Raw genomic sequence first — 14,882 nt, 5'->3', positions numbered from 1 at the left:
TTTTTAAAACTTCCACTCGCATATTAAGCCACCACGAGTCTGAGCAGAGATATCCCAACATTATAGCCGTAAGATGGCTCTTCTATCCATATGCTTGTCTTGGCAGATACTTGTCTGTAAGCCTCCTTTCTAATGCAATTTTCTAATTACAAAAAACTGAATATGGGAATGTTGACTTGGAATGACTGAATAATTTGATGGGTTAAAATAAAATAAAAAAAAAAAAAAAGGAAAAGAAAAAACAGCAAGCCACAAGAAATGTGAGTTCTTCCTAATAGCTGAATTGGAATTAATAAAACTGCCAAATTCTGCAAACAGTAAGACAGAGCTTCAAAGTCTAAAGCATTTGCAGGATGAACTGGATTTCAGAGAAAGACAAGCTGAATCCTAAATTCAGTGCAAATTCAGCACAAATACAGTAATTAAAAAAACTCAAAACATCTCAGTGGCTCTGACTTGTAAATCACCTTTCTTTAGGTAAAACTATTTGTATTTTAGAAAAACTTTTAATTTTGTTTTGAAAGTATGAAATGGATTTCTCTATTCCTTCTTAACTGAATGAAGCTCCATTGTCAATTGATTTACTGAAGCCAAATAAAACTTAAGTCTAGGATAATTTTAATATCCGTTTGCTGTCTGAAGAGTCTTTGTCTGCTACAGTGTAGCAGTGATAAAGTAGCATCTCTGCAAGCACAGAGCTAGCTTCTCACCATTTTAACCTAGCCCTATTTTTTCTAGCCTCAAAAAATATGGTTATATTTTTACTATTTGTCATTAAAGTCCATTTAGTTCGGTACTGAACTCCACATAACTCTCATTAAAAATATTAGAAGAATGTAAAAATAACTTTTTAATTCTTTGAATTTATGTACAAGCTTTATCAAATACTAGCTTTTCCCAACAGTACCTTTCTGAATATAGAAGCAAATGTACAGTGTATGAATACAAAGGATAAGAAATGAAGGAAGAAAAATTGGGACTCTCTGAAGCAAATTATATTACAAGTTTATTTATCTAAATCAGTAAAGCACAGAGATCAAATTCAGTCTCTATTATCAGAGTCCAGGAGTTAATGATTATCCACCATGACTGTACTCTACTTTTTTTGATGTTCTCCATCTTGTCCATTTTCATTAAGTATCAAGTTATTCCAACACTTTTATGAAAACAAAGCCTCAGCTTCACCCATTTTAGATGTAATTCTCTTTGTGGAATTACAAGATGAAGACATTGATGTTTGTTTTGTCATTGATGATGTTTTGTCACAATTCAGGCACTTTCTGAATTTACAGAGGAAGAAACTCCATAATCCATACAAGATGCTTGCCTACTGGGAATGCACATCATTTGCTATTGCACTGCATCAAGGCCCTCAAAGATACAATACAAGATACAATACGGTACAAAGATACAATTCAAATAATTCATTATTATTATTTGAAAGGCCTTATTCCTCCCTCCTCCCAACCTTATAAATTCTACACTGAATAAAGATACTGAAATTTGGAATGAATGAAACACTAATGTCCAAATAACTTCTTGCGTGCTACTTAAATGCAAAGCCTTTATCCACACAGGTGTAGCCATGGGAGAAAAGAGAAAGCACACCACTTTAAAAACAGACTTTAGTATTAAATATTAAAGACTCACAGAAGGGTATACATTGCCATGCTTATGTCAATTAAAAAAAAAAAAAATTGCTGTGAATATACCAACACACCTGACTTTATGACTTTGTCCTTGAAGACATCACTAACTTCAGAAGTTTAACTTTTTAAAAGTTTAATATTTATTTTAATATAAACCTTTTTAACCTCTTTTTTTAAAGTTCAGAATGATATACTAAAGCATGGGGTTTAAACATAAATCCCTCCAAATCTACTGCATCTTGGAGATTAAGACATTTTGTTCAGGCTATCAATCCAGGACCTTTGGGTTTCCCGCTGTGACCTAAACCCATGCAGTCCCTCGAAGACCAGTGTATCCTTCATCATCTTGGAGGCTTGGCTGCAATTTTGTTTAATTCTGCATAATTTTTTTTTTTTTTTGCTCTGCCTCACTACATGCTCCACTCCACATTGCAGGAGTCTGTCTGTCTGGGTACTACACCCAGATGAACTTTTTCCTGGTTTACTTTTAAGCAAAAAGGAAACTCCCGTGTCCTCACAGGTTTCCACCTCAGTGGAAACAGACCAGACTAAAATACTACGGATTTAAAACTGTTGCTGCAAACTTGAGGGAAAGCAAGGACATGGAGGAAGAATTACACACAAAAAAGCATGGCTAAAATGAATTACAGTTTGATAGCAAGGATCCATGAAAGCTTTAAAAGGAAAGAAGGATTAGCATTCTGAGGTTTGACATTCTAGGAAAGAAATCCACCAAGAAGATCAAACATTAAATTTTAATCTCCCAGTTCCTTTCAGTGACAAAATAAAGCAGCTACAACAGATTTGATTTACTGCATTTTTGCAGTTGAGGCATTCGAGTTTCTTCAAATTGAAAAAAATAGTAAAAAAAAAAAAAAGCCTTACAAGTCAACTATTTGAGAAAGAAGGTAAGAGTGCTAAAGAGAGAGAATTACAAAGGCAAGAAACTCACATCTAACATTTATCTCAGAAGACACAGAACCCAGGCTAAACTTGAAAGCCTCTGCTCAGACCCTTCTGCTTCAGTTTCCTTGAACAAATTTTTCTCTGCTTTGTACCTGACAGCACAGTTGTAGCCTACATCCTCTACAAGGAGGAGTTTGCTGTGACTTCATCTATGAGTTGCTCCTGCCTGATCTTGGGCAGAATATTTTTGGCAGCACTCTGAAGGTTCTAGAGCTTTTACAAAGAGAATCTTGACAAAGCAAGGAAAAGTACAGATACTCTTTTCAGAAGCAAGGTTTTCAATCAAATGGGGCATAGTCAATCTTTGGAAAGGAATTACCATTGCAACAAAGAATACAGTAAATCTTCCTTTAAGTACTCCATAATAGATCTGATATGGCATGCTGTATTTGAAACAGAGAAGCTTATTTTGCCTGGACTTAAACATGTATGAATTTCCTTTAGCTCTCACAGAACTATTGTGGCTGTGTTCAGGTGCTGCTGAGAGCGAGCTGATGGGCTAATCCAAAAGGCGAATGCAGATTAACTCTATCAAGTGCTAACACAGGGAAAATGAGGTGTGTGGCCAGAGCAGTCCAACAGTCAATGCCTGGAAAAGTGTGAAATGACCAGCTGTATATAACACAGGAGGGGAAAAATACACAGAACATTTACTGTAATAAAAGGGTCACTGAAACAGTCTCTCAGGGTTGCAACTAAATTGTCACTTCCTGTGTTCACAAAGACATTTGTATAATCCAGACAGGAACTCCAGTATTGCTGGATCTATCAGACAGCAGTATTCAAATACTAAGAATGAAGTACAAGTGCTGTTTTGGCTTGAAAAGACTGACTGATTCTGAAGCAGCAGCCAGACAAATTAAATAAACGTAGCTTTCAGCTTTGCTAAAACATACAAAAAATTCTTAACTATACCAACTTAACTATAACTTAACTATACCAACAAGCTGAATACAGTATAAGTCATGAATATCCCTACAATTTAATTTGAGTCTTATTTGTGCCATAACCAAAGACAGAATTCCAAACACTGAGAAATTTTCTTGACTTTCCTTCCTTCCACTTACCACTCCATGAAACACCAGGGCAAGACAAGGTTACAGGAAGAAAACAGCTTTTGTGTTGTTAATAATTGGGGGGGGAAAAAAGTGTTTATTTCATCTTCATATCATCCTTTTAAATTTCTATTTTTGTGTTTGCTTTATAATGCACATAATATAGCAGTAAGTAGTACACATAATTTATTAATAAATGAATATACCTATACCTGATGGGATGTGCTTAGAACTTTTTTACTGGGAGGGTGCACAATCAAATATCTTTCTACTCCAAAAGATGTTCAGTGCTTCTTTGTAGGACATTAGAGGAGGAAGCAATGGCTGCCTCTGTGGGCTTTGAATACTCAGGGATACAGTTCCTTGATAATTTAAGATCACTCTCCCATCAATGAATGTTACAAAATTCAGACTGTTTTCTTCAGTTAGACACACCATGGATCAATGGCTTCTCTTGGCCTTCCTCTCATGAGCTGTTATTTTTAAGCACTTAGAAGAAGCTGTTAGTTTGAAGAACTAAGGCCTTAAGAACTGCCCCACCCTCACTATATAAATACACCATTTCTATAGAAGAATGGATTCAAAAGCACCATTCTCTAATGTTCAACCACAGCCATGTCCCAGTGATGGCAAACACCTCTGAAGAAAGCAACCAAAAGCCAGAACATGCCTCATCATTTATATTGATCATACATATTACACTTGACACATTACAAGGCAATTAGTCCATCTCGAGATGCTGAAGTGTGATCAAAGAGGAAGCTGTTTTTAGAACAGAACGGAACCAGTTGGAAGGGACTTAAACCAATCCTGTAGTCCAACTACTTGACCAACTCAGGGCTGACCAAGTCAAAGGATGCTGTTAAGGGCATTATCCAAATGCTTCTTAAACACTGACAGGCTTGAGGCATTGTCCACCTCTCTAGGATGGCTGTTGCAGTCTTTGGACACCCTTTCAGTACAGAAATGTTTTCTAATGTCTCGTCTGAACCTTCTGCCTGATCACCTGTACATTAGTTTAATTATTTCTGACTGATGAACAGATTGCTGTTTCACTTTTCTAACATGATTTGCCATCACATACCTGACAGCAAAATGAGACCTCCAGTCCTCAGATAGGTGAACATACAACAGAGTAATCCAATTAAATTGAGACAAAAAGTGTTAAAGAGTGAGAAACTAATTTGATAAATTGTCAGACTCACTATTTTCCACAAACTAGTATTGAGATCCACAAAATAACTTTTAAGTAACCTGAAAACTGTGTTGTTCTCAGGATGCTCAAGCATGTAAGAAAAAACTAAGAATACTGAAAATTGTAGAACAGTAAGTTTTGCATAGCAGCTGTAAAACAAAAATTATTTCCACATTTCTCCAATCTCCTATTTCCATAGTTATTTCATGCTTTACAGCAAACTATTTTATTAAATGTAAATATGGAAAAGTTTTTCTATAGTAAATTCAACATATAACCTGAAGGCCTTATTGATAATTAGTGTTAGCTGGTTTCCAAGTCAGCAACAATACAACCTATACTGTCAGATCTCTATTCTCCACTCCCACTTTTTTCTGGAGGAAGGCAAACCTAGACATAGATTCTGCCCAAATCCATTGAAAATATACATAAAAACATTTTGACTTTGGAATCAGCAAATACTTACTTAACACAAATTTGAAACAGTAGAACTTGCTACCTTAACAACAACAGCCAGAGGAATAGAAAAGTATCATTAAAAAGACAATGTACAATGTTTATTTATAATAGTTTCCATTACACAGCAAAAGATTCTAAATGAGATCTCAGAGTTTTACAAACAGTAATGTAATATGACTTGGGCAGAGTTACAATCCCAAACTTGCTCTTAGCTGCTGGTAAAGAATTCAGAAAGATTACAGAATACATTCATTATTTCAAAATGCTAGTAGTGGTAGGGGAGCAAAACACTAAAATTTGGAATTACATGAACATTCTAAAACAGTGGGACCATAAAAAGCAATTGGCCAAAACTCATGCTTTATTACAGTTACATTAGTGATACAACATATGCTGCTGCCAGGTTAGAATTAAATAAATAAGGAAAAAAAAGCCAAGTATGTAAGAATAATTAAAAGATTTTAACTATGACTCGTCTTCACCATCAGAAACCTGCCAGAAATATTTCTTCCCTTCCCTCTCCCCAGTAAGGAACTATAAGTTCCTAATACACTTTAGGAAGTGTTTATCTGACAGTCCTGCTACACTCAGAGCAGTAACAATGCAAAATTATACCTCTCTCTCCAAGTACTTAAGTGTCCAGGTTTCTGACTGCAGTGTCTCAAACAGCTATACAAGAACGCACTGCCAAGATACAACAAAAACTGCTCCACAATTTGAGTCTTTACAGAGGACAGCAAACAAACCCCAAAGACATATCTTTAGACCAGTCTGGCTGCATATAACTCACCTAAAAATTAAAAGGAGGTCTGAACATTCAAAATTTCCAATTATCAGAGTGGGTTTACATTAACTCAGACCCCTCCCCTACCCCCCCCCCCGCCCAAAAAAAATAAGGGAGGCTAATGAAATGTAACATGAATCATTAACTGCATCAGTAAGTTCAGAAAAGAACTCAAGAACAGAAAAACAGGTCTCTCTCAAAAGCTTACATGCCACTGAAAGCAACAAAAAGAAGAAAAAAGAAAAAAGAAAAAAAGAAAAAAAGAGAAAAAGAGAAAAGAGAAAAAAGAGAAAAGAGAAAGAGAAAAGAGAAAAAAGAGAAAAGAGAAAAGAGAAAAGAGAAAAGAGAAAAGAGAAAAGAGAAAAGAGAAAGAGAGAAAAGAGAGAAAGAGAGAAAAGAGAGAAAAGAGAGAAAGAGAGAAAAGAGAGAAAAGAGAGAAAAGAGAGAAAAGAGAGAAAAGAGAGAAAAGAGAGAAAAGAGAGAAAAGAGAGAAAAGAGAGAAAAGAGAGAAAAGAGAGAAAAGAGAGAAAAGAGAGAAAAGAGAAAAGAGAAAAGAAACAAGGAAAAAGAAACAAGGAAAAAGAAACAAGGAAAAAGAAACAAGGAAAAAGGAAAAAGAAAAAAAAAGAAACAAGGAAAAAGAAACAAGGAAAAAGAAAAAAAAGAAACAAGGAAAAGAAACAAGGAAAAAGAAACAAGGAAAAAGAAACAAGAAAAAAAAGGAAAAAGGAAAAAAGGAAAAAGGAAAAAGGAAAAAGGAAAAAGGAAAAAGGAAAAAGGAAAAAGGAAAAAGGAAAAAGGAAAAAGGATAAAGGAAAAAGAATAAAGGAAAAAGAATAAAGGAAAAAGAATAAAGGAAAAAGAAAAAAGGAAAAGAAAAAGAAAAAAAAAAGAGAAAAGAGAAAAGAGAAAAGAGAAAAGAGAAAAGAAAAAAGAGAAAAGAAAAAGAGAAAAGAAAAAAGAGAAAAGAAAAAAGAGAAAAGAGAAAAGAGAAAAGAAAAAAGAGAAAAGAAAAAAGAGAAAAGAGAAAAGAAAAAAGAGAAAAGAAAAAAGAGAAAAAAGAAAAAAGAAAAAAGAAAAAAGAAAAAGAAAAAAAAGAAAAAAGAAAAAGAAAAAAGAAAAAGAAAAAAGAAAAGAGAAAAAAAAGAAAAAAAGAAAAAAAAGAAGAAAAAAAAGAAGAAAAAAGAAGAAAAAAAGAAAAAAGAAAAAAGAAAAAAAAAAGCCTTAAATAAACTTTTTTTTTCCCTTTAACTCTGAAATTAACATAACTACAATGCAAATGCTGTATTCCTGAGGATTTTCATAAAATCCATTTCAAGCACTGGCAATAAAAGGACCTACCACAAGACAGAGATCAGAAGGGGGAAAAAATTGAAAGGAAAAAAAAATACATCTTTCTTTCCAAGCTAGAAATACTTTCTACTGCATAGAAAAGATCCATCCAAATGTTGTCTCTGTGAGACATTAAGCAGAGTGAACCAAAATACCCCAAAGTCTACATTATATTCTCTTCAACCTGGACTGATTCAAAGGCCACAGATGACTTCCATTTTACTTCAGAGCCCAGACCATACAAATTAATCCAGTAATAAGGTAAAATAATTTATTTTGTAATTGTTATGAACAGAATGGAACATACAGTTACTGCAGATGCATACAAAAGCAGTCTTGTGGCAATTTATCATCATATAGTGAGCCATCCATCGCTATGAGTTTTAAGCATTACCAGAGGGGTTTCTGCAGTAGCTCTCTGCCCAACAAACAGGGCTGGGAGAATAAACTATGTAAGGATCATAAGATACTCAAATATTCATACTGGTAGTCATTTATGCTATTGAAAAATTAAGCCCTTTCTTGCTGTCTTATCTTTTTGCCTTGAATTGAAGAAAAGGTGACTAGCAAACTCCTTCATCAGCTTGAGTATTTTTAGGACTACTGGGTAAACTTCTATTGTGTCTGAGCCCCACATAAACAAAACAGAATCTCTACCAGCAAAATAATTATTTATTTATTCTCTCCTGCCTAATATTTTAAAAAGTGTTCAAAAGGAAGTTACTTCTTATTTATTTTTTAAATGGTTGCCAAGAGATCATACAATGGTTTGGGCTGGAAGGGACATTAAAGATCATCTAGTTCCATCCTCCTTGCACAAGGGGCACACCTCCCACTAGATCAGGTTGCTCAAGGCCCCATCCAATCTGGCCTTGAACACTCCCAGGGAGGGGGCAGCCACAGCTTTCCTGGGAAGCCTATTCCAATGTAAAAGAATTTCTACCTAATGTCTAACTTAATCTACCCTCTTTCAGTTTAACAGCATTACCCATTGTCCTATCACTTCATGGCCTTGTAAAAAGTCCCTTCCCAGCTTTTCTGTAGGGCCCCTTCAAATACTGGAAAGCCATTATAAGGTCTACTCAGAGCCTTCTCCCCAAAACAACTCTCTCAGCCTGTCTTCATAGGAAAGGTTCTCCAGCTCCCTGATCACCTTTGTGGCTTTCCTCTGGACTCACATCAACAGCTTTGTACTCATTCCTATGCTGGCAGCTGCAGGAGCAGACAGAGTACTCCAGGTGGGGTCTCATGAGAGCAGAGTAGAAGGGGAGAATCACCTTCCTCAACCTGCTTGGCCATGCTTCTTTTGCTGCAGCCAAAGATACAGTTGGCTTTCTGGGTAACAAACACATGCTGATGGCTCATGTTGAGCTCCTCGTCAGCCAACACACCCAAGTTCTTGTCCTCAGGACAGACCTCAATCAATTCTCTACCAAACCTGTATTTGTGCTTGGGATTTCCCTCACCCAGGTTCAGGACCTTGCACTTGGCCTTGTTGAACTTCATGAGGTTGGCATGGGCCCACCTCCCAAGCCTGTCAAGGCTTCTCTGGATGGCCTTCCTCCCCTTCAATGTGTCAGCTACACATCACAGCCTGGTGTTGGGCATGGCAAATTTGCAGAGGGTGCACTCTGTCCCACTGTCCATGTAGTTATAAAGAACATTTTATTGAAATGTCTTTAAAAATTAAGCAACTTTACTGTAAGCTGTTTCAGATCTCAAAAAAAAAAAAAAAAAAGATAAAAAAATCTAAACAAAAAAACCCCCCTCAGAATAATTCTCTTACACTACTGATTTTTAGGGGAGTAACTCTTAAAGATGAGACTTGTCAGGGAAAAAAAAAAAACAACTAAAAGACAAATTAATTTAAGAAGTTTGACTCATCTCCTCGGGACCAGAAGGTTTTCATATTGTATAGTTAAATAAATTAAGTAAATTAAGTAACACCACTCTAATGTTTCTCCATTATATGAACTTACAACTGGTCTTGCAGTTCCACAATGATATATTCCAGCTGTTCCTTCTCCATTTTATGGGCTAGATCCATATCTTCAATTCTTTGTAACATCAGTTTATTCTGTGAGACAGATTCAGATAGCTGGTTTTCTCTGAGTTGTACCAATTCTTCAAGATAACCCTGGAAATATAAATGTTAGAAAGTCTTAAAGAACATACTATCAAAAACTTTTTCATTACATACATTCACATTTTTCTGGTTTAAGTAGTGTAGACTTTGGTTTTATTGTACGTATTTTTATTTTTTAAGCAGAATAGTAAGTTGACTTAAGAGTAGTATGATATTTCCTAATAGGTACCATGAAAATCATATACTTATTTATATTACTACAGGGGAATAGAATAATGGATGAAATATTGAGACAGCATGAACCACTAGTCCATTTTTTAAAAGCAACACAGAACGGCCACTAGTACAAGAAAAAGATCAGAACTCTACATCTTAACAGATAGAGGTTGTTTGCTATTCCACAAGAACAACAACAGTAGGATGTTTTCATCTGTAAAGAAAGGAATCCAGACATAAAAAAAATACATCGTTTTAAAGTTTCTTCAAAAACTGCAATACTACATCACAACTAAAATGATAAAGTTACTGAAAAAAAATACTCGTCTAGGGTAAAGCATAAGGTATGACAACTGGTGAATGGCACACTGGACATTTACAACTGGAACATGCATGTGCATTTATGTAATTGTTTTTCCAAATGATTCTACAGAATATATAGGGCAGCCCTAATCACACTCCAACTACTTGGTGGTTTACAAAAATCCACAATGTGAGTATGTAACAGCAGCTGTGATGGCAGGCTGGTCACAAAGTACATTCACAAATTACACACCTAGTTACAATACTAAGTAGGGCTCTTATGTCAGATGCTAGTAGCTTCTTATGCATTCTTACTCAAAAATGGATAGAGCAAGTCAATATTGCAAAAAATCTTCCATATTTCTTGAAGAATGTGAAAAAATGTGTAACTCTTTCATAGGTTCTGTCCTGGTTTCAGAGGACTAGGATAAAAATTGCCTGCAGCTATACTGACCTGAGATTGCCTGGGACCCCACCAGCTGCTGCCAGAAGTACTATCTTACCACAACTATTCTGTGATTCCATGATTACATATGGTTCTGTTCACTGGATCTATTTTAGTCCCAGTACAAGTTCCAAGGAAACTTCAGAGCTTTTCAGTATGCCTAGTTCTGCCTCATCAAATGTTACTGTTATTTTGAACGTTAAGGTTCTCCTTGTGGCATTTTGAAAAATGATTCATTAGGAAACATGCCTCCCAGAAACATCAAACAAACATTTGACAAAAAGATTATAGATATGAAGCACCACTATTAGAAAAAGAAAACTATGAACAATACCTACCTGTACCTATAATAACATGGAAATGCATCATCCCATCAGTAAAAGGCATATTAAACTCCAGTATAAATAGTACTCAGAATTTAGGAGTTTAGTACAGAAAGGTGAGCAGTTTACACCATCCCAAAAGGGGGAAGGGATAACTTCCACATCAGTAACAAATGTATGAATTATGACTCATTAATCTGGACAAGAAACAATTTGGAAAAGACAAACTTATCTTTCTAGAGTGGCCTAGAGAGGGCAGGAAGAAAGCGGTTGTTCATTATTATTTAAAATACAAGAGCAAGGCAGCATGAAGTGAAGCCAGCAGAAGACAGAAAAGGAGGCAGCTATTCACACGACAGATGGTAGATATGCAGAACACTTTGCAAAAAAAGTATTTTAATGCTAAAAATTTAGAGGGAGTCAAGTGGGTATTTTATAAGTATTAGGAAGACAGGTTCATCAAAGGTTACTAAACAGAGAGCCTTATCAACTTCAGGAAGTCCTTAAGCTGATATATGTTGGCAAAGAACATATCAGAGGAAAAACAGTGCACATATATATTTGCTTTGTTTTTATTCTTCCCTCCACATCCACTTTGGGCAAGTATCCAAGACAGGATAGTAGTATCTTACTAGGCCCAGGATTCATGGTCTAAAAGGGCGTATCATTGTTGATGCAATAAATCAAAGCTAGGATTTATCTTGCTAAGATAATACTTGACCCTATACTATCGTTCAAACAACTCAGAAGATACAGACAGCTTTATCTTATCGTTTGTCATATTGAAACCCTGGTAAGCTTCAATGGCTGCACATTCTTCAGAAGCACAAAAGGAATTCATAACTTGTTTGTGCAACGTGAATTACGTTAGAGCAAAAGAAGGAATATCAGACTCACTATGACAATTACTAAAAAGAAACTATTTTCAACCTGCTGCTCTTCTGATCACAAACAGACACTTTTCCAACACACAGGATGTCAGAAAGCCCCTTTGGTTGAAAGAAAGTACTCTGTCTACGATTAATTTTGATTACTGTACTGTGACCCCTTTCTTTTTCTGTCCACTGTTTCTTCTGCATCTATCAAGTCTTCCCTATTCTCTCTGCCACTAGCTAATTGCATTGTTCTCTGTAGCTGTATTACACTTTTATGAAAAAAACCTGATAAGCACTTCACTTTTAAAAAAGTATACTTCACCTTAACTTATGGTATTTTGGATGGTAGAAAGAAAACCTACCTTTGGTTTTGTTAATAGTGCCCAATATGCCACATTAATTATTAAAATTGAATCAAAAAACACTTCCCCCCCCCCTTTCCCATTCTAGATTGAAGCAGGTCTTAAAAGTATGTATTTTCTAAAAAAACATTTCAGTATCTCTAGAGAAAATAGCTCTATTTTCATTCCTAGATGGATTACTTTGCTGATAATTTTTGTTTTCTATAAGACTAAATGTTAAATTTTAACATCACTATCATTACAAAACCCTTCAACTGGCAGTCTAACTACATCATTAAAATTCTGTGGCCTCTAAGGAAGAGGAAAATCACGTGGGCAGTCATGTTCACTTCAGCATTGGAACCTAACAGCTTCATAGACACACTGCCAATAACCCTGAAATTAGAAAAAGGAGCTAAAGCTTCTGCTTGCAAAATCTCCTAAGTGATACTGCTATTATTGTTATTTTCTTCCCCCTCTCTTCAAACCCCATTTCCCACAAATTAATGAGCAAAGATGCTGAGCTACTCTGAGGATTGTAACATACAAGATCATTTACATACAGCTAAATAATTTTCAATATATTCTTTTGCCTTTACTTAAAAGTGTATGTTGCCAGTTGGCTGGTCATCAGCTTTGGCTCCATCACCCCCCCATTTTTACCTTCTGTTCCAATGCAAGCCGATACTTCTGTTCTACCCTTTTGCATTTGTTGTACCAACTGTTTTCATCTGTGATGAAAGGAGGGCCAATGTTCTCTGGAGTGCTGCCTTCACTGCTACTACTGCCCAGCGTTCTTAGCTCTTCTTCATCACTGCTGATGCTGTCAGAACTGAAGGATCATATTTATTACCCAAATGAAAAGCTGTGGTTTTTAAAATGCAAATTCCCTTTGAAATTAAAGCATCACAGTTCTTGAAGCTATCTAAAGGCCTGTAAGCCAAAAAGAATCAAAATGTTGGGATAGCATAGATCACCAAATACAACTTCTATTTCAAGTTTTTATTTGTAGAGACACCTAAAGAATAGACAAAAATTTAGTTGTGATCTTAGTCAAATTTTCTTAGGCAAGTCAGGCAACTGTATGTGGGACACTCTCCTGGAATACAAAGGGCATCATCATGCTTTGCATATGTATCATTACAATGTGCTACCTAAGGAAAGGGTGACTTAATCTTTCCTTCACAAATGCAAAGCAAAAACCAGTATCTGAAAACCAATCATATTGGTTTCTAAAAACACATAAAAATAAATAAAAAAGCTATTGCCATTACACTAAAGCATGATAACTTTAAAGGAGAATGTACCTAGTTGTAGCTAAGATCATGGATCTTATTTCCCAGAACACCTCTCCCTACACAGTATGCAGATTCACTGTTGCAATGTATGTATTCTGCCAGAGAATTCAGACACCTCTCTCAAATACAAGAATTTTAATTTAATCCAACGCCCAATTGAAATCTGTCCTTACAGATATGCTTAAGGCATTAACAGCATTCACTACTTTTACAGTAGCAGTTCTTGCAAGGCCATGATTCTGCTGTGATGCAAATTCTATTTTAACTGGACCATGCAATTTGTCATGAACATGTAAGCTAATAAGAACTTCAAGAGTATAACAAGGATATCTCATGTTCACTTGTACAACTCCAAGACTAGTCCTAATTCCCCACTGCCTTCTTCATTTTGGCAAACATAAAAACAGAATATATCCCATTAATTTCCACACTTTTTAGAGATGCCAAATTGTTACCTGACCTGCTAGTGCTCATTCTTGTTATTATGATATAGTAGATCTGAGGAGCAAAATGTAGCTGGAAGGTCAGATTTTATATGCAACTGCTCCTGATTTTCTATTATGTGCTTACTGCTCATTTGCATACTGCTTATCTGTCACATCTTACCACTTACCAGGGCATACATAATTTTTATTTACAAAATACTAATAAGTTTATAGTTATACAGAAAATGCCCAAGAGAAAGGACAACTTAGTCTGGTGATGTTCAAAAGAAAAAAAGAAAACATTTCCTCCTGACCTGTGATTCTAATCCAAGTAAACAAAGTTAGCATTACTCACTCTGATGAACAATTTAATAATTCCACCAGTCTTAAGGAGCGAGGTGGTTGAGTGCACAGTTTTATATTTCAATGTGAATATTATTTTGAATGTGAACTGGAAAGTTAGAGGCCCAGTAGAAGTAAAACTTTGCCAATTAAATAAAATCTTACAAGCAATTGAGATGTAAAGACAAGGAGTACCTTGGGATGAACTTCAAATATGGCGTATAATCTATGACAGCTGGATAGCTGCCATCCAGTCTCTCACCCTTCAGACAAAAACTGATAAAAGAGAAACAACACTAAGATTAGAACAAGTAAATTAAATGACAGTGACAGCTGATTTTACAAATATTAAATTTGATTTTTCTTAATTTTTTGTAGTAAGAAAGTCCTAAAGTATTTAATACTGAAATCCTACTCAGCTGAGCTAGACTGTTTTAATATTAAATGAGAGTCACTTTAAATGAGAGCACACCATAATGACAACTCCAACAAACAGAAATTCTACATAATCAAGAAACAGATCAGGGCAAGTGCTATAAATCCTATTTTTTTAATATTCGCTTTTATTCTGAAAATACACATGAACTTCAAGGGAACAACAGGGAAAAGAAAGCTGAAGCAAGAGAAAAAAGAGTTATGGACTAGCTTGGAATCTTTAGTATTTAAGCCCAGTTAAAGTGTTTGCAGTGTGCCAATGTAACTTTATACTTACATGAAGTAAAAAATTAGTTTTAAAAATATTTCAGAATCTTTCTCCTTTCAAATACTTTCTGGTGTAGTGCTGCAGG

At 35.4% G+C, this 14,882-nt stretch overlaps 1 protein-coding gene across 2 annotated transcripts in view; it reads right to left on the bottom strand.

Moving 5' to 3' along the window:
- Positions 1-14,882, bottom strand: part of RUNDC3B (RUN domain containing 3B) — a 41,881-nt gene that overhangs the window by 11,090 nt on the left and 15,909 nt on the right. For both annotated transcript variants that reach the window (XM_030445382.1, XM_030445383.1), the window contains exons 6-8: positions 14,290-14,370; positions 12,693-12,861; positions 9,420-9,577 (exon numbers count right to left, since the gene is read on the bottom strand). In XM_030445382.1, coding sequence (XP_030301242.1) covers positions 9,420-9,577; positions 12,693-12,861; positions 14,290-14,370 — 408 coding nt within the window. The remainder of the gene's footprint in view (positions 1-9,419; positions 9,578-12,692; positions 12,862-14,289; positions 14,371-14,882) is intronic.

The sequence above is a fragment of the Calypte anna genome, chromosome 2 (genome assembly GCF_003957555.1).
Source record: "Calypte anna isolate BGI_N300 chromosome 2, bCalAnn1_v1.p, whole genome shotgun sequence".
NCBI lineage: Eukaryota > Metazoa > Chordata > Aves > Apodiformes > Trochilidae > Calypte > Calypte anna.
Note: the sequence above shows the minus strand (reverse complement) of the source record. Positions and strands in the feature narration are given on the sequence as shown.